General features: G+C 40.7%; 1 protein-coding gene across 1 annotated transcript in view; it reads right to left on the reverse strand.

Annotated features, from left to right (window-relative positions):
• LOC124612915 (serine palmitoyltransferase 1) overlaps window positions 1-20,360 on the reverse strand; it is a 115,218-nt gene that overhangs the window by 18,818 nt on the left and 76,040 nt on the right. The window contains exons 6-8 of the mRNA XM_047141404.1: window positions 19,807-19,936; window positions 11,749-11,946; window positions 5,702-5,813 (exon numbers count right to left, since the gene is read on the reverse strand). Coding sequence (XP_046997360.1) covers window positions 5,702-5,813; window positions 11,749-11,946; window positions 19,807-19,936 — 440 coding nt within the window. The remainder of the gene's footprint in view (window positions 1-5,701; window positions 5,814-11,748; window positions 11,947-19,806; window positions 19,937-20,360) is intronic.

Genomic DNA, 20,360 nt, shown 5'->3' on the forward strand with positions numbered 1-20,360 from the left:
GGAATTGACGCTGTGCTTTTGCACAGAATTGGTGCACAAGAAAGAACTATTGTTTTTGCCTCAAAGTTGTTAATTCAAACTCAGTGCAATTATTCTCAAATAGAAAAAGAGGCTGTCGCTATTGTGTATGGTGTGACTAAATTCCATCACTATTTGTATAGTCACAAGTTCTTTTTAGTGATAGATCACAAGCCTTTGCAGTCTTTGTTTCATCCGTCAAAGCTGGTTCCTAAATGCATTGCTCAAAAACTGCAACATTGGGCTTTGTTGCTTTTGCAGTATCAATATGAAATTGTGAACAGACCTACTGCAAAGCATGGCAATGCAGATAACCTCCCAATTGGTCTGGACTCGGATTTTGATGCATCTGCCGTATCTTGCTGCCAAATCGATGTGCAGGGCTCTGAATTGCTGTAATCTTTTCCCTTGAATTACAGACAAATTGCAGAGGCCACAAAAGCGGACCCCGATCTGAGGATTTTGTTGCATTACATTCGCACGTCTTGACCTCACTCACGGAACAGTATTCAGAACTAAGTCATGTGCCTATACCTTGAAAATCGGCATAACCTTTGAGTTCAACAGGGTGTGATTCTAGTTGAAAATGACAATGGGCAATCAAGTGTGCTTATTCCCAAAGTGTTACAAAAGGATATGTTTCAATTGCTCCACCAAGGACATTGGGGAATTGTTCACGCTAAGCAGTTAGTGTGACGGCACTGTACTTGGCAAGGGACGGACACCCATACGAACAGATGACATCACAGTGACGTGCATGTGCGGAAAACCAACCCACTCCACCACAGACATTCTCAGCTTGGCCTAAGACTCAATCCCTATGGCAACGAGTACACATAGACTTTGCAGGACCATTTTGGAACACTCGGCACATAGTAGTAGACTCTTTCAGCAACTACCCATCTGCAGTGCCTACGGCTTCTACCACATCACGTAGCACCATTCAAGTATTGTCCTCCATATTTTGCATAGGTTTGCCAGACGTACTTGTGTCAGACAATGGACTGCAGTTCACATCCCGTGATTCTGAACAGTTTTGTGAACGAAATGGCATTTGTCATCTTATAAGTGCTCCTTTTCACCCTCAGTCCAACGCAGCAGCAGAATGCTTCATACACACTTTTAAACAGTAGATTGTGAAGCTTTGCACTTCCCACACACGGGAACAGGCACTGCAACTCTTTCTCACTGCCTATCGCTCCCTCATATGAGACAGACCATCAGCAGCGGAACTTCTGCATGGCCGCCGCTACGCTATCGAATGCTGCTCCACTTGCTACATACCCACCACAGCATCCGGTGCCACCAATGGTCCGCAAGTATTGCTTTGCGTTGTGCAATCTTGTTCTTTTCAAGGTTGATGGCAACTGTGGGCACTGTCAAAGAGGTGTGATCCAGGAACATATTGGCTCTTTTATGTACTTGATTGCAGGTCCGATGGTTTGCAGCTCCACCACCAGAACCAAATTCGTGGGTGTCATCTGCCCTATGATTCTGCTACTCTTCTTCCCCCAGATTCATGGCCTACAGAACCGAGTAGCCTTCACAGCCAATTGCTGATGCCACCAGGGCATCCCACGAGGAGTGTATGGATGATGTGGCCTCGCCCCTGCCATCCCCGCTTGCCAACCTGATGGATGTGGACCCATCGTCACCATTGCCATCACCACCCCCACCCCAGGACACGCCCTCAGGCCTTGACTTGTGCCCAGGCAGCAGTTTTCTGAAGGATGTTCCTGTTGCCTCGCAAGCCAGATGGTGGGGTTTGGTCGGAGTATGCAGTCCTCCACAGTCACGGCTCCTGGCTCATCTCTACATCCAGCATCCTGCCTCTCCCCCATTGTCATCCACATCCTCTCTACATGACAATGGTGCGGCATTTCAGAGGTTGGGGAGGGGGGGGGGGAGGGGGCAATGTGCTGGTGAAAGCTGTCGCCAGCAAATCAGTCAGCAAAGATGAAGTGCGAAGATCAATTAGTAGGTGCTGGATCAAGCATGCCTATCACAAGAGAGGCCAGAGACATTCCCATAAGCAATATTAATACGCCATCAACATCATCTCAACAGCATGTATTTAGGTCGCCACCGCTAACTGTAGGGCCTCACTCACCCAGTCCTCCAGTTTGGCGTCTGTCAATTACTCACAGAGGGGGTTTAGTTAATCACAGGCTACGATAGTGCATAGTGACCAACTTAGTGACTACAACAGGACTATTACCGATGAGCTTGTACCACAAACATGAACTCTATTCAAGTTACATAAATGTTCCAGTTTATGTGAATAAAGAATCGTATTAATCCACCAGTGCATCTGTGTTGTAGAAAGAGGACATCGGCCACCCATAACAACATTCCCTCCATTGCTTCCTTGCGGTACAATACTCTGCACTAAGATCCTTCCCACTCCTCCTAAAGTGTAGTTCCATAATCCCCTTAACCTCCACAATGTGCTTGTCCATGCCTACACCTCTCCCACTCCCAACATCTTGGTACAGGGATCAAGGTGTAATATCTGCCCAATCCATTGACCCATCACTTCCTACTTCAGTCTTGTCACAGGCTTATCCCACACTGTCCATGGCCGAGTAACCTATGAAAACAATGATCTCACATACCAGCTCTGCTGAAAATGCTGCACGGCTTTTTATGTTGATATGACTACCAACCAGCTGTCAACCAGCATGGATGGCATTAGCCAAACTGTTGCCAAGAACAATGTTGACCAACTGGTGGCACAACTTGCAGCCAAGCATAACCAGCTCAATTCCAATGGCTACTTCGCAACGTGGGCCATTTGGATCCTCCCCCCCCCCCCTCCCCCAACCAACTTCTCTGAACTACGCAGATGGGAGTTTCTTTGCAACATGCACTTCACTCCCATAATTGTCCTGGCCTCAACTTCCATTAACACACAGTCACTACATCCACCACCCAACAGCTCCCCCTTCCTCTGTTGTGTCACCCCCTGCCAAGTCAGATCCTCATGTCATCTTCAGTGTGTGCTGCCCACAACTGGCTCTGACAACTGTGCATCACCCGCCCTCCCACTTTCCTAGCTTGCAAACCAATTGCCTCCCTCTGAGCCATTAGCCACTCACCCCCAATCCCTTTCCCTGACTCCCGCCTCTCTCCCCCTATATGCACCCCACCTGCCAGAAACCTCCCAAAAACAGTCTACCTGTCGAAATGCAACACTGGTAGTGTGCTTTCTGCTGGCAGCATGTAGTGGCATAGGTGTGTGTGTGGGGGGGGGGGGGGGGAGTAAGGGGGGGGGGCACGTGCAGAGAAGGATTATTCCAAAAGCCAGCAAATTTTCTTTCTTTTTGTTTTTGCCTATTGGTGACCTCAATCCTTTAACCCAAAAGAATATATATGCCATTTATTGGAGTTACAACTTTTATGTCGGAGGCTAAGAACTCAACTTGTGTCCAGCTCTCCAAGTTGTTAAGTTGCAAACATGTGAAGCTGTTGCACTTTTGAGACAATGTAGGGTAGTAGCAAGGGAATTCTTCCTGTCTGTTAATGAAAGTCTCATACATGTTGAAGCATTTCGATTCCAGCATACTCAAAAACTACAGTATCGACAAAGTTCTGTCCAGCTGCATTGACATGGTTGTAATGCAAGTTATTTCAGATGCAGAAAGTGAAAGCCATGAGAAATCAAGAAACTCAAATGTGGAAATATCTACATTCACATAACAAATATTTTTGTTTGAGGAATCTGTAGAACATTAAATTTAGAAGAAGGGCTAACTCAGCCACAAATTCTGTAAGGAATGTAACAGACATTCCATTGGCCCCTGGGGCCTTGTTTATCCTTGTCCATGCCTATTCCAATCCTGCTCCCCGCCCTCCCCCCCGGATCACTTCATTGAGAATGATCCAGGTGCAAGACCAGTTCCATACACACACACACACCACCTCCTATGGCATCCCAGTCACAGGAATTTCCTATCCAATAAAAGGCAGGGACACATGTGAAAGCAGCCATGTTATAAACCATTTAGATAAAAAAATCTACTCACCAAGCGGAGGCAGAAGACACACATAAAAGAGGGTTGTAATTAGGCAAGCTTTCGGAGCCAGTGGCTCCCTCTTCAGGCAGACGGGTTGAAGGGGAAGGAAGTAGGGTGAAGGAAAAGGACTGGAGAGGTCTAGGAAAACGGGTAGATTTTGGGAAAGTAACCCAGAACCGCAGGTCAGGGGAGACACTGCCGCTGCTTGGTGAGTAGATTTTTTTATCCATCCAATTAAATTATTTTGTCAAAAATTGATTGTGTTTGTTGTTACATTATCACATCTTATAAATCAGTTACACTGCAATTACTGGGCAGCATTCTAAGTGGGCATGACAGAACTAACCACACGAATGCCAAACTGCAAAAATGACCATCCACTGCCAGACATGATATGCACCACAACACAAATGACTTTAATAGCTGCTTCATTATGCAAGCCATTTGGATATTCCTTTCTAGTACGAATTTCTGTGAACTCCTCAGGTTTGAAATTCTCTCTCCAGTACATACTGCATCCCCTCATGATCCCTCATTTGCCTGCTCCCTTCGCCCTCTCCTCTTTCTATATTTCTTATATCCTCTTTACCCCCTCAGAACTCCATTTGTTTTGTGCCATCTGCCATTCCCTCATCTGACAAACTATTCAACAACCTCCTTGCTTCGTGCGTCCTTTCCTACACATTCCACAGCCCAAGCAATTTTTCTCAATAATCAGTGTTGCCGTGGCCTCCATAGAGTGCGTTTGGGTGTCTGTGTGGTTGTGCGAGTGAATGTGTATACTTTCTGGTAAAAGTAAAATGAGAGCTCAAGAGCTAGTGAATACGGTTTCCTGTTACACGTATCCATGAAGCACCCATCAGTCTCTGTAGGTGAGTGGTTGCTGTTCCATTGTTGTATCCAATCAGGAATTTTTATTATTGCTATATCTGAAATGTTTGTACCATTAACAGCAAATCTTCAAGACAGTAATGTTCCAAGTAAATTAAGAAACTTCTAGCAAAGTACTATGAAAGTATCAAGTCTGAATCATAAAAATGGTTTTTTCATCATATACTGAAGCAATTAGATGTACAGAAAAAACCCTAATGTTTATGCCATTAACTTTCCAACCCATAGCATAAATAAATGGCAGAATGGGTGCAGCACACACAAATGGCCATTCATATGTTGGACACAAAGAGAAAGCAAGAGTCCATCTCTGATAGTGATCCATCATTTGTGAAAGTGAGGAAGTAGTTTTCTGGTGTAGTGAATGACAAAATCATCAAGAGTGACAATGTAACTCAATTCATATGTTAACACTTGAAAACTGTGAAATTCTTACAGTTGAGGAACAGGTGAAAAGTGAAAGGGAGGAGTATGGTGGGGAAATAAAAGGAATCTGTTACACAAAAAAGAGCCCAAAGCATAATTGAATGTGGAATTATTGTATATGTACACAATAACAAAAATCCAGTAGTTGATGTTCATTTCAAACAGCAGGATGTTAGAAACAAAAATTTAACCTAGATGTGTATTTTTTCCTCACCACTGTATAATAATTTAACAAACTAGGTCAAGAAATTATACATGATGAGAAATATAAGCCAATCCACTATACTGAAATAAAGAATATAAATATACATTTTAAAGTGTAAAGAGTATCTTTACAAACAGCACATTACCTAAGCCAGAAAGGCGCTGATGCTCCACAATGAAGGATGTTCCTACACAGAATCCACCAATTGTGCCTAATGTCCATTCCATGCTACACATTATCAGGTCAACATCTGCAAGCTGTAACAGGAGAAAGATATAACTCACTGTAATGTGTGTCAACACTATAATCTATTAATGAAGATGCCTAACAAAGATTACTATGACATTTAAACAACACAAATTCTGACACACAGTAAAATTATATGAAATTATATTTTCAGATGGCAATTTGTTTCCACCTTCAATCTCTTCATTTCCTCACCATTATTTAAGCCTTTGTGTTCTTCTCACCAGTTTCTTACCTATCAATATTTCACTTTTCATCATTCAATCATTTTTATTTTTGTTTTGAATCTTTTTTGCTGCATTTTCCAAGTTTTGTTATCCTTTCTTTTTTTTTTGTTCTTCCTACATTCTAACTTGTTTGTTCTATTTCAACATCTAAATACCAGCGCATCTCCAGTACACTATCTGATCAAAAGTATTTGGACACGTATTAGAGGACATTAATATCCTTTATGACAGTTTGAACTCTGCTGGGGACACTTTCAATTACGTGTCTTAATATTTGTAGAAGTATAGCAGCTCATTCTTCCTCAAGAGCCAAAACCACAAAAGGTAAAAATGTTGGTTGCTGTGGTCGGGAGCGAAGTCGATGTTCTAACTCATCCCATTGGGTTCAGGTTAGGACTCTGGGAAGGCCAATCCATTCCAGGAATGATACTGTCCACAAATATTTTTTTTTATATAAATACTGCTTTGTGACGGTGCACTGTCATTCTAATATAAACTCTCATCATCTCAGAATTGTCCGTCTATTTGCGCAGTACACAATGCTGTAAAATGTATTCATATCCCTCTGTATTTAGCATTTTTGTATGTGTAATATGGAGACCATACCTTGGCTACAACTGTAATCCCCCCCCAACTCCTAGCCTGTAACACGAACTCCTCTGTACATCACTGCTGACACTACACATTATGCCAGATAACATTCTCCAGGCATTCGTCAAACCCAAACCCTTCTACTGGATTGCCACAGGGTACAGCATGATTCATCACTCCAAATTACTTGTTTCCAGTCATCCACTGGCCAGTGGCGTCACTCTTTGCATGACCTCAAATGTTGCTCCACTTAGCACTGACTACAGAAATCTGTGGCTTATTAGGAACTATTATGCACAGTCATTGTGCGAGCTGGACTACAGATAGCACTTTGGAACTCATGAGTGATTCCTTCCAATAATTTCAAGTGATTTTTAAAATCATCTTCCGCAATGTTCATCCATCAGTATATGAGATCAGCCCAGTCTTGGTTTAGCTGAGGTTGTTCCTTGATGTTTCCGCTTCACAGTCGCGTCACCAACAGTCAACTTGGGAAGCTTTAGAAGGGTAAAAATGTCTCTGAAGGATTTGTTACTCAAGTGATATCCAATGACCAGTCCATGTTCAAAGTTACTGAGCTCTTCTCAATGAACCACTTTGCTGTTACTGCTTATCTGATGACAACACAATATTCCCCATCTCCTTTATACTGGTGCGTCTGCCTCTCGTGACATCTAGTGGTCAATGCTGCATTACATGGGGTGTCCAAATACTTTTGATCATATAGTGTACATTACTTTTCCTAGTCTTTCATTCTCTTGTCTTTCATCTGCTGATTTTCTCACTTGCTTACTGTTCCCTATGTCACTTTTGTAAACAGTACTTAAATTTTCTATTCTCATCTGTTGCATTCACAGCTAATGCAAGTCTTATCACTTAATGTGTGACTGTCCCTTGATTTGGTTTCTGAGTTAAGTTTCTTAGGTATTTCTTAAAAAATTTCCTTTCTCCTCCTTTTATTTTATCATACCTATATCTAACTCAAGAATTTTTAACATGTTTTGTTAACCTGAATATGTGTAGTAGTATTCTACAGCATTTCAATCTAATTTGGTACATAAATGATTTTATTATTTTTACTCTATGAAATATATTGAGACCCAGTTTTCAGCAGCAGCAGCCTGGGCACCTACAATGGTGCTTTACTGATATTTATAGTAGTTGTTCTTCAACAGTGAAGAGAGAAAGAGATAAATAGCGCCCACACTTAAAAAACACACACACACACACACACACACACACACACACACACACACACACACACACCACATTTGGCTCCCAATATCAACATCATTTAGTATCACCTAACCCTAATCACACAGCTTACTCACAATTCTCATGGACTTTTCTTCTCATTCCATTTCCAAGCGTGTTGCACACATGTTCACTTTCGTTCTGGATATACCGTCCATCACTCATTTATTATGTATTTCAAATAAAATGAAAGAGAACACTATATCTACAGTAATTATTGATCTTGTTTGTTAGTTTTCAGCTACCAAGGCTGTTGTCAGACAAGTATTCTCCTCAAAGAAATAGCACTGTGGTGAACAATTCTGGAAAAGATGTTACAACTGAAAGGTGTGTGGCAAAAACTCGAGAGTAAAAGTTAACTTTGATTACCCCAAAATCATAAAACAAATACACGCGCACGCACGCACGTGCGCGCGCACGCGCACACCCACACACACACACACACACACACACACACACACACACACACACACACACACACAGAGAGAGAGAGAGAGAGAGAGAGAGAGAGAGAGAGAGAGATAAAGTGTATTCGTGTCGTATTAATATAAATAAGGCCCCCTGACGTGAGGTTTAAACCTTTCAAATGTGTTGTGGAAATAAACTGAACAGTGAATCATAACAGCGCAAACCTGTTGTTTCATTCAATATCTTTGATTCAACAATTGAAATATCACAAAAACATTTACACTGAATATAAATGAAAAAGATTGTGGATGAGGAAAAGGGCGGGGTGGAGGAGAGGCAGGGCATAAATCATCATGAGTCAAATCATACCATAGACAAAAATCATGCTACCATAAAATCCAAATTCGTAAATAAGTGTAATGCATCTTGTTTTTAACAATCATGTTCTTTGTATACTTCATTGACAGATTTTTTGAAGGAAAGAAATTTGGTTGTCTTTCCCCAAAATAATTATAGCTGTTATGCTTTACAAATGTTAATTTTAACCTGCATTAACTATAATATTAAATTTGTGATCCTGTATTTGTCACTTCCATCATCTGTTGTCCCCATTTATGCTACATTATAATGTTTGGTTAACAACAGTTACAGTTATTCTAGAATGAGTTCATCTGTCAGAAGGGGCATACATCAAAAGAAGACTCATGGATGTCTTTCTATAAATTATTAAGTACAGAATGTTTAGCAAAACTGAGTGAAGAATAATTTAATACAAAGATGTAATGCTATTTCCTGGCTTAATGCTATCTAATGGCTTATGCCTTTCTGCTGCAAATGATAAAGCATAAATTTAATTTGTAATGGTATAACAGAAGAAAGATTTTTTTGAGAGCTAGCAAGATTCCTAACCTTTTTAAGTGTCTACTGATGACTCAACGTCTCAAATATTTGGTGAGTTGTTAGCTTCACTCCTTCTATTATGTATATTCCCTCAAGCACCTTACATTGCCATATTATTGTTCAGTTTAATGCTTTTCTGATGTATCAGTGTTAGTCTACTTACAAAATGCCTACAAATTGTTCACATTTTCAGCCTAAGGATGGATGTTCTATTGATTTCTAAATGATGGACAGCGTATAACAACTTGCAACTTTATCAACAACTTTCTGTGGACTAGTAGCGTTACCATGTGTGTTGAAGTAGGTAAGTACTGGTATATAAAAGCAGGAGTCGCTCACAGTTAGAAGCCCTGAGCTGGAGCCATGCCAAAAGATAGATTAAAATATATTTTCCAATAACATATTACAGAATTTAGATCATTTGGAAAAACAGCTAGTAGCTAAAGCTACACCTTGACATGAACTCAGCTTTGTGTGACAGGGGTTTGGAGCTTTGGGTTCTACGTGGTAGGGCTCTTATGAGCCCCTACAAGGCTTAACAGTCATAGCCTAAGGTACTCTACCAACCTTGATATGCTTTTCATGTTCTGCTACGTACAAAGAAGGGGAATCAATAGGACTCCTGAACTTCCATCTCGAATCTCAATCTCTATATCGCTCTGTTAAGATGTGCTGCTTTATTAATCAATGTTTAATACTCATGTTTTGATGGTGTTGCTTCTTGCAAAGGAAATTATATCCACTGTAGTGAAGATGTCAAGTTTGTAACTGTCTCACAGGAGTACACTAGAATCCGTGGATATACAGGAGGACCATAATTAAAGCTCCAGTTTCAAAAAGGCTGTAAAAAGAGAACCACTGCTCAGAATCAGATGTATTTGATGGGTGCATTATTGATGTCGGGCAAAACAACATGGAACAAAACCATGTAAAGAAATTTTTAGCAATAGATGGTGCTGTAAGAGACTTAATACAAATGAGGTCGACTTCAAATGACACATAAATCACAATACCATCTATACTGTTCAATGTGCACTACCGCACAAGTCTGGCAGTCAACAGTTGTGCATTACTAGATAGGTAAGCCAATCTGCCATGGTAAGGTCATACCACATTGGATGGGAAAAATTAGTTTTTAACTGACCTGAGGCCAAAAACCACATAAAAAAGAACAAAACAAAATGACAATTGTTTCTAATTGTGCTGGGGCCAAAAACTGCATAAACAGCAAAATGATGTTGGTTTGTAATTATTGTGAGATGGTGCAAGACATGTTCAATATGTTGTCCACCATTTTCTGCACTAGTTGAAATTGAGAAATAACATGTTTCACAATAGATGGGAGGGACTCATGGGGTCACATTCAGAATGCATCATGGAATGCATTCCTTCAGTTTTAACTGGAGCACTGAACACAATATCTATCTGATAACCCCACAGCCAGAAATCACATGGATTCAGATCAGGTGATCTGGATGGCCAGGCTGTAGAGAAATGATAACTGATAATTCTAGTATTTCTGAAATACCTCTGCAGCAGCTCCTTCAATCACTGTGCAAAGTGCAGAGGTGCGCCATCTTGCATAAAAATGACCCTACCAACACATCCTCCATCCTGTTGAAGGGTTGAAATGATGCTGGTGTGCAAAACACTCTCATGGTGTTTACCCTCTGCCAATTCCACTTCAAAAGAACCTGTCTTTACAAACTTTGCAATGATTTTCTCCTGGCTCTTAGCAGACATCAGACCAATGCGTTTTTTCATACCCTTTGAGTGTCTAGAACTCCTGCAGAGTTACTGGCACACAGTCACTCTTCTTGTAAAAGAGCTTTACCAACAGCGCGATCCTTCACGGAGACAGCCATGCTGGGCATCTCGGACGCAAAATGAGGAACTGCTGCACATTTGTTGATGTGGATATTCTGGTCCTCACAGTGCCATCTATTGGCATTTTTTCCCTAGTGTTTTGAAACTGGAACTTTACTTATGAACACCCTGTATTTGTCACGACATAGTGAAAGTTTCATGAATGATTACATCATGCCATTATTTTTAACTGCTGAGAAATCTACATTGGACTGAAAATCAGATGATGCGATAATCCCAAAACAAGCCATAAGAAAAAGTTAAGAAATTCACAATAAACCAATTAAAATTTTTGAGTAACCTTGCAAGATTTTTGAAGACTATTTCATAGTTTCCAAGAAGTTCCTTGCTTATAACTGTGTTTGTTTGATATAGTGCAAATTTCTTTTTATTACTTGAGGTGCATTTTGAAGGTTTCTTCACAATGGGTGTGTTAGATAGAACTGGCAAAAACATGTACTTTATGTAATAACTGATGTGGACAAAAGAATTAGTAGGGCTCTCGCACTTAAGAATTTGACCACACTGGTAACAGTTTCACAGATTTCTCCAGTATGGAAACTGTGAGAAAGTGAAGTACACATGCAAGCCGCTTTTGGACATTTTCACCATGCAAGTCTAAGATATACAGGACAAATCATAGACAAAAGATACTCATTAGTTATAAGTTATAATTTATAACTTGCAAAACAATACTCACATCAACTCCATAGTATTCCGTAACCCCTCTCCCATGTGCACCAAGTGTGCCAAAAGAAACACTTTCGTCTATGAAAATTCGTAATTTGTATCTTTTGCAAACTTCTATTAGCTCAGGCAGGGGACATATATCGCCCTGAGTTAAATATATTCCTTCAATTACTAAAAACTTTCTAGTTCTCTTCGCTTTTTTTGGATTCTGGAAAAAAAGAAATTTGATACATTAGAGTCATAAATTTACTATTACACAATCTATATTACTAAACGGCTAACCCAGTTCTTCTAGCTGCACACTGCCTATCTAATAGCTTCCAGGTGAAACAAAATTTTGCTTTTCAATATTTCATGTAATTGTTGCCCAAATATAAAAAGCTGTCATAATCTACTCATTAAGAATTATAATCTTACGTTATAGGTTTAACACAGAAAGTAAAGTATTTAAGTTAGGAACTGTGTATAGGGCTTGAGGCTGTATAACTCACGGCATGTAAATTACCCAGACTGCATTCCGCCAGTATTTGGGAATGAGGGGACTTAGCAATCTCCAACACATAAGTTCAAACCTTTTCTAAGATTTTTCTTGCTGACACCCCCCCATAAAATAACAAAAGGAAAAAAAAAAAATTATTGCTTACTGCATGTTTGCTGTTCAAACAATGAAACTGCAGCATCAGGTACCATGTTTTAATTTATTACTTCTTTACTACTAACTCTGTTCACAACAAATTTTGCACAGTATCCACATATATCACTACATGTGCTGGAAAAATTAGCTATATACATGGTTTAGGAGTTACGACATCATAAATGTTGATACATGTGAAAACTATGTTTTGCTTAAAGCAGAGCACATATTACCCAGAATATATTCATCCAGTGTTTCATAATGAGAGCACTTATTGTGTTCCAACAAACTTTAAATGTAATTTAAAACCTTTTCCAAACTACTACTCACTTACACACTTAACACCAAATATGTTACACATTAACTTCTTTGTAAAGAATCAGAGATTTGTAGCTCTTTTATACATGGGAGTTCAATTCTCTAAATACTGGTGTGCATGCAAGATAAGATCAATGGATGCTTACCAGGAATCTATAGAAAGAGGCTCTGGAAAGATTTCAATGATACTATCAAAGCACAATAATGCATTCCGCAGTGGGGAAAGTGGGGCGGGGAGGGGGGGGGGGGGGTAGAATGAGTAGTACATCCAACTTTTAAATGCAATTTGTAATATTCATCTCATCTTAGGTTTATCATGACTTCTGGAATCTCATCATGCTGACAAGAATTACTTGCTGTGTAACAAATATGAATCCATCTATGTAAACCAGTCAAACTGCAGTACCGGTACAAAACAGTTGGCCGAGGCAATGTGGACATGTTGGTGTATGGCAGTGTATTCTGTCTGTTCTGTTGTAACCCTACACAGTGAGCGTGGGCACAATTAAATAGCACAAGCCTCTGCTTCTGGCCTAAAGAGGCTATCTCACATCAGCATAGATGGTGCAGCAAGCACTGCGCCATATGCAAAACAGCCTTACATAAACCGGCACCCAGCCCTCAGTCACATTAATGTTTGTGTAACAAATGTACACTTCACTGTTACACTGTGCCATAACTGACTCCTTGATTTCCTAACAGCATTCAGTTGTTGTTGTTGTCGTCTTCAGTCCTGAGACTGGTTTGATGCAGCTCTCCATGCTACTCTATCCTGTGCAAGCTTCTTCATCTCCCAGTACCTATTGCAACCTACATCCTTCTGAATCTGCTTAGTGTATTCATCTCTTGGTCTCCCTCTACGATTTTTACCCTCCACGCTGCCCTCCAATGCTAAATTTGTGATCCCTTGATGCCTCAAAATGTGTCCTACCAACCGATCCCTTCTTCTAGTCAAGCTGTGCCACAAACTTCTCTTCTCCCCAATCCTATTCAATACCTCCTCATTAGTTACGTGATCTACCCACCTTATCTTCAGCATTCTTCTGTAGCACCACATTTCGAAGGCTTCTATTCTCTTCTTGTCCAAACTAGTTATCGTCCATGTTTCACTTCCATACATGGCTACACTCCATACAAATACTTTCAGAAACGACTTCCTGACACTTAAATCTATACTCGATGTTAACAAATTTCTCTTCTTCAGAAATGATTTCCTTGCCATTGCCAGTCTACATTTTATATCCTCTCTACTTCAACCATCATCAATTATTTTACTCCCTAAATAGCAAAACTCCTTTACTACTTTAAGTGTCTCATTTCCTAATCTAATTCCCTCACATTCAGTGTCTTAGTATATTTCTTCATATGGAAGTGGATTAAAGTTGGTTGCTGGGAATTCTGATATTGTGTTTGTGCAACATTATGATATTTTTCACGATGAATGTGGTATCTGTTCCGCGTTTTTTCATTTCGTGGCTCACTATGGCCAATTTGTCAGCAGAAGAAATTCATCAGTTTCTTGTTGAACAACAGCAAGCTCTCACCAACTAGCAGCAGGCTCTCTCTGTGACAGTAAACAATTTTGCAGCATCTTTGACATGCCACAGTTCACTGCTTCTCACCATATGATGACTCTGCAGATGCATAAGAAAAACTCCTTCGGAAACATTTCAAAGCTTTTGGCATTGCCGACCCCAATGTGTGTAAGACTTTCTTTATGTAATGGATTTCTCCATGTGTTCATCACCTTTTGTGTCAGCTAGCTCCTCTTCAGGAACCTTTCAATCTCTCCATTTATGAAATGTGTCAGTTGCTCTCTATGTATTAATGCAAACTTACTCATGATATTGCTGCTCGTGATGAGTTCTGCCACTGTAAAAAGCAGCTGCAGTCGTACAGTTTGTGCAGGGGAACATCAAAGGCTTAGCCATCTTCCAGTCTATTACTAAAGGTCATTGGGCCTCATATGCTGATTTTATGGTTCGTAATGTTGTAATATGCTTAGCCCCTGATACAGAAGTTCGTGAACACGCTTTACAATGTGAAAACCCGTCTCTCACAGAGGTTTTGAACACTACCCAATCTTTCGAAGTGTCTAGGGAAGCAGAAAATCAGATAGTAGCTTGGTTTGAAGTAGCTGTTGCTTCTCCTCCTCAGCCACCATTGGTTAGTACATTGGGGGAAGATGACTTCTTGGCCATGCCATGATGCATGGGGGCAGTGCCGTGCTAAACAGCAACAGCAGTCAGTGTCACAATGGTAAATATGTACTCTTCTCACATCATCGCCTTATTGTTTTGTTCAACATGAGTGGGCTGTGTGCCCAAAGCGTTGGGTGACATGCAATTGTTGTGAAAAGGAAGGGACATATTGCTTCTGTGTGCAGCCCTCAACCTCCTCTATCAGAGATGAACATGGATGTGAACAATGTTTCCCACATGATGGCAGCCTGAAACAAAACTTTATATTAAAGTATGTGTTATAAACAAGATGTTAAAAAATGCAAGTAGACAGAGGTGCAGTAGTGACTTTGTTACATTCTCAAACCCGTGTGGATCTTGGATCACAGGCATTGTCCCCTATCTCTCATTGGCTGATGAGTTATAACAAACAACAAATACCCATATTGGGACAGTTTTCTACTCCTGTAGCATATAAAGCGCTTGTTCAACCTTTTGACATTTCTAGTGGTGGATAATCCCAAAACTGAAAACCATTTGGGTTAGTTGTCTTCAGAATTTTTGGATTCTCTTTCTGACAAAATACATCTGGTATGGGATCAAGTTCTGTACCAACAACTGTCATAGCTGTCTCCTCTAGTGAATGGTCTGCTCCATTGGTAATTGTCACAAAACCTAATGACAGCCTTTGGCTCTGTGGTGATTTTAAAAAGCCTGTAAATTTACAGTCTGTAACTGATATCTATCCCTTATCCTGTCAGGAAGAATTCTTAGCATGACTCTCCTGGAGCCAATATTTTTCCAAAATAGACTTGTCAAAAGCCTACTTACAATTGCATCTGGATGATGATTCCAAACATGGCCTCATAGTGCATACCTTCTTCGGGTTATAGCAATACCAGCACCTGCCATTCAGTGCAGCTAGCACCCCTGCTATTTTCCAATGAGTTTTGGGGCAATTCACTGCCTCCGTGGCAGGGTACATTAACTAACTGGTTGATATTGTGGTCTTCAGTAACTCAACAGATGAACACTTGCAGAACCTTTGTGCCTTGTTCACAGTGCTGCAGGCCGTCGCGTTGAAATGTAACTTTGACAGATTACAATTTTTTCACCCTCTACTGTCTATCTCAATTTTGAAGTCTTGTACGCTGGTGTAACGCACTGACGCCATCATGCTGACACCACTGTGGCTTTGCTGCTGCATTCTACCAATGTCAAAGACTTGCAGGCCTTTCTCAGAAAGATTGTGTACTACCATAAATTTTTTCCTGATGTGGCCACAGTGGCTCAGCCCTTTCATGCTCTCTTACATAAAGGTGTTGGTTTTCACTGGCTGCCCAACTGTGATTGTGCCTTTACCCTGTTGAAGTCAAAATTACACTTGGCACCTTGTCTGGTTACCTCCCAACCAGCCAATATCTCGTTTCGGCTGCAGACACCTCCCAGTATGGCCCTGGGACTGTATTTGTGCACAAAAAGTGGACAGTTCCAAACGCTCCATCTTCCAAAACCCTGAATAAGTTGCAACAGCACTACTCACAGATAGAAAAAGAAGCCCTTGCTGTTGTGTGCACACTAAAAAAATTTCATGTTTTCCTATAGGTTCTAAATTCAATTACTAATCATAAACTTCTGGTTTCTCTGTTCCATTCTTCGGCATCTGTTCTGGACAAAATGACCCATCACTTGCAATGCTGGGCTCTGTTTTTGTTGCACTATAACTACATTTTCACTCCATAGCACAACACGCTAATGTGGATGCTCTTTCTCGATTGCCGGCTGGACCCAATCCAGCATTTGATCAAGGTGCATTGCTGTGGTTTCATTTAGACGTTGACACCCGCAATGCCAAGAATGGTTTTCCCATTACCAGATGTCAGATTTTGGCAGCTGTCGCGACTGATCCTGTCTTAAGTCAGGTTGTTCAACTTATCCACCACAGCTGACTACAAGGCATGTTTTTTTTTAAGTAAGTACCATTTTGAAATTAAAAAAAGATGTGCTAAGATATCTCAATAATTTTATTTTTACACGAAAGCCTGTACCTTAATCTACGTACTGACACCATTACAGTCTGATTTTCCTTGTTTACATTGTGTAATGAGTGTTTAAGATGCCTCCGATAATCGTGAGTCCCGCCGACTGTGAAGTACGGGCAGTTATAAGATTTCTTAGTGCTAAAGGCCTAAAAGCGATAGATATTCATCTGAGATCTGTGCAGTTTATGGAGAAAACATTATGAGTGATGGAATGGTAAGAAAGTGGATGAGAGCATTTAAACATGGCCGCACAAATGTGCACGATGAACAACGGAGTGGGTGTCCTTCGGTCGTTAATGAAAGTTTGGTGCAGGAAGTGGACAATAAGGTGAGAGAAAACAGATGCTTTTTCCTCCTTGCGAGATGACTTTCCTAATGTTTTTCGTAGTGTTTTGTATGGCATTGTGACCGAGCACTTGAATTACCAAAAATTGTGCACACGTTGGGTACCGAAAATGTTGACGGATGTGCACAAAACCAAACGTTTAGACAGTGCATTGACTTTCCCTGGACGTACCATGACGACGGTCATCACCGTCTTAAGCCAAATTGTTACGGTCGATGAAACATGGGTGGCCTACATCACACCAGAATCAAAGCAACAGTCCATGGAAGTTGAGCAAGGGTATTGTTTTGCTGCAAGACAATGGCCGTCCGCATGTGGTGAATCAGACCAAAGATCTCATCACATCTTTTTGATGGGCAACTCTAGATCATCCTCCATACAGCCCCAATCTTGTGCCCAGTGACTACCATCTGTTTTTGCACTTAAGAAACATCTGGGCGGTCAGCATCTTCAAGACGATGACAAAATCAAAACAGTGGTGATGCAGTGGTTAACAAGTCAGGCGGCAGACTTCTATGAGGAGAGTATTCAAAAACTGATACAACGTTATGTTAAGTGCCTCAATATTGATGGAAATTATGTAGAAAAGTAGATTAAGGTACAGGCTTTCATGTAAAAATAAAATTATTAAGATATCTTAGCAAGTCTTTTTTTAATTTCAAAATGGTACTTACTTAAAAAACATGCCTCATAGATGAACTGCTGGGTCAGGTGTTGGATCTCTTGAGTAGTTATAATGCTCTCCATTCTTGATGGTGTCTTACTTGGTTGGTTTGTGGTATTAAAGGGACCAGACTGCTACGGTCATCGGTCCGGTGTCTTACTTTTGGCTACTGAAGAGTAGGCACCCAGGGTTCTGACCCTGTCCGCATTGTGCCAGGATGTCATGCATCGTCTCCACCTAAACCACTGGAGTGTTTCTCGTACAAAATTGCTGGCCTGCTGCCATGGGTTTTGGATGGTTATTGACAATTAGTTCATGAGTGTTGTGTCAGCCTGCCTACAGTGTGCTACCCATCAAGCAGCACCTTTCCCCTCTCTTTCTCCATGACCACCTCCCCCCCCCCCCCCCTCCCCCGCCCCCATCCCCAGTGCCCCTGGAAGTGTATTCATGCCCTTTTGCTGGTCCCTTCCTTAACTCCTTTTGGCTTGTTGCAGTGACACTTTCTCAAAATTTCCTTACATGTTTCATTGCTTGTCCACATCCACGGCAACTGAGGTCACGGCCCTCACAAAGATTACAATTTACTCTTGCACTGGACAATAGCCTGTAATTTGTGTCTCAGAATTTTGAATATTTTTGTACAAGGAGTGGCATTTGGCACATTATGGCCTCTCCATTTCATACTCAGTCCAATGATGATGCAGTTCAGATGGTCCGTATTTTCCAAACTTCTCTGCAGCTCCTGTCGATACTGCAGTTGCTGCCTTTGTCTTCTCTGCTGCCCCTGTCAACGAGTGCCTGCCTGGATATGGACATGGATATGATGCCTCCGTCGCTGGTGTTCCCTTACAATCTCTCGTGGGGACCTGTCCACACCAGTGTCATTTCAGACTGTTTTCTCTTATGATGGCTGATGGCACGACACCTGCCCCAGCAGTCGTCCTCTTCCGATGAATACATAGACATCTGCATGATGAACATTTATCCCCCAACAGGGGAAGGAGAGCGCATAATTAAACAGCGCGTGCCTCCATGGCTGGCCTAAAGAGGCTGCCTCGCATCAACACAGATGGTGCAGCAAGCACTGCGCTGTGTGAAAAACAGCCTTATATAAACTGGTGCACTGGGCTCTCTGTCACTCTAAAATTTATAGGAAAAATTTATACCTCATTTTCAAAATGTGCCTTAATTGACTCCTTGGTTTTGTGTGGCTATACTGATTACTAAGTCGCTAAGTGTCTTAGTTACGTTCCTTCAAGTGTACGCAGATTAAAGTTGGTTGGCGGGAATTCTGGTATTGTGTTTGTCCAATGTCCTAATATGTTCCATTATTTCTGGCCTTCTCACAGTGCCTTGAAATAATCTGCACAGTTTTCTCACTTCTTTATAATAGGATATCACGGCCTTTCTGTTCCTGTCCTTGGCAGTACTTAAGAACAATTTTAAGATACTTTCTTTGGAGGTATCTCCATTCTACTTGTTTAATGATAAACATAGTACACAATCAGTAGCACATTGAAAGAATAGCAGTGCTATTTGCATTAAACACAAAAATTAGAATGACATACCAACCAACCAATACAAATTTAAAAAAAGCAGTCTGAAGGCCTTCCCTGCAAACAGCCGGACTAGGACTCAAGCTTGGACTTTCTTCTTATTGCAAACAATGGCCTTAATCATTAGTTTCTGCTGAACGAATTGTTGTTCTTGCCTCTTTCTCAACAATTCATCTATACAGTGAGTGGTAGTCTTGACTCATGTTTTATTCCATAAGGGTTTTCTATTATTGTACACATTAGAAAATTGACAGAAATAATCCCCTGGCATTCCAACAGAACAAAATTAGTACAAAACAATAATATGAGGAGTAATATATATTCATACCTTTATGTCTTCTTCATACTGAGCTCTCAAAAGCTGTTCCAAGTGCTCAACATCATTGTGTTTAAAGAACTGTATTGTACTTCGAGATGCATCAAGTCCTTTCTGAATAGCGAAATTCACACATTCATCCCTGAAATTATAATGTGTAATGAGTGACATTAGTGACACATAGCTAAGTGTGCTTTTAGAAAATAGCAATCAAAATTAAACATTCAAGAAAGGTATAAGAAGTAGCTGCTCTTCTTAGATTTTGGCAAAATGAAAACAAACACACACATATACGTATGTTCATGGAAAGTCATACTTTTTCCAACAACATGCTTATTTCTTTATTTAATGTGCATATCAATAGTTTCGACATGTCACCTACAAACTGTAATTACTGGACAGCCATTCTGTCTCATAATTTTACACTTTTCTCAAGTGAGTGCTAATATTAATTCTACCATAACTTGAAACATTCATTTTTAGTGTTTATGTTAAGATATTCTTCAATGACTTGGAAGAGTTACCCAATTGAAAGTTCTTTAATTCCACCTACAAATTCATCACAT

The sequence above is a fragment of the Schistocerca americana genome, chromosome 4 (genome assembly GCF_021461395.2).
Source record: "Schistocerca americana isolate TAMUIC-IGC-003095 chromosome 4, iqSchAmer2.1, whole genome shotgun sequence".
Lineage (NCBI taxonomy): Eukaryota > Metazoa > Arthropoda > Insecta > Orthoptera > Acrididae > Schistocerca > Schistocerca americana.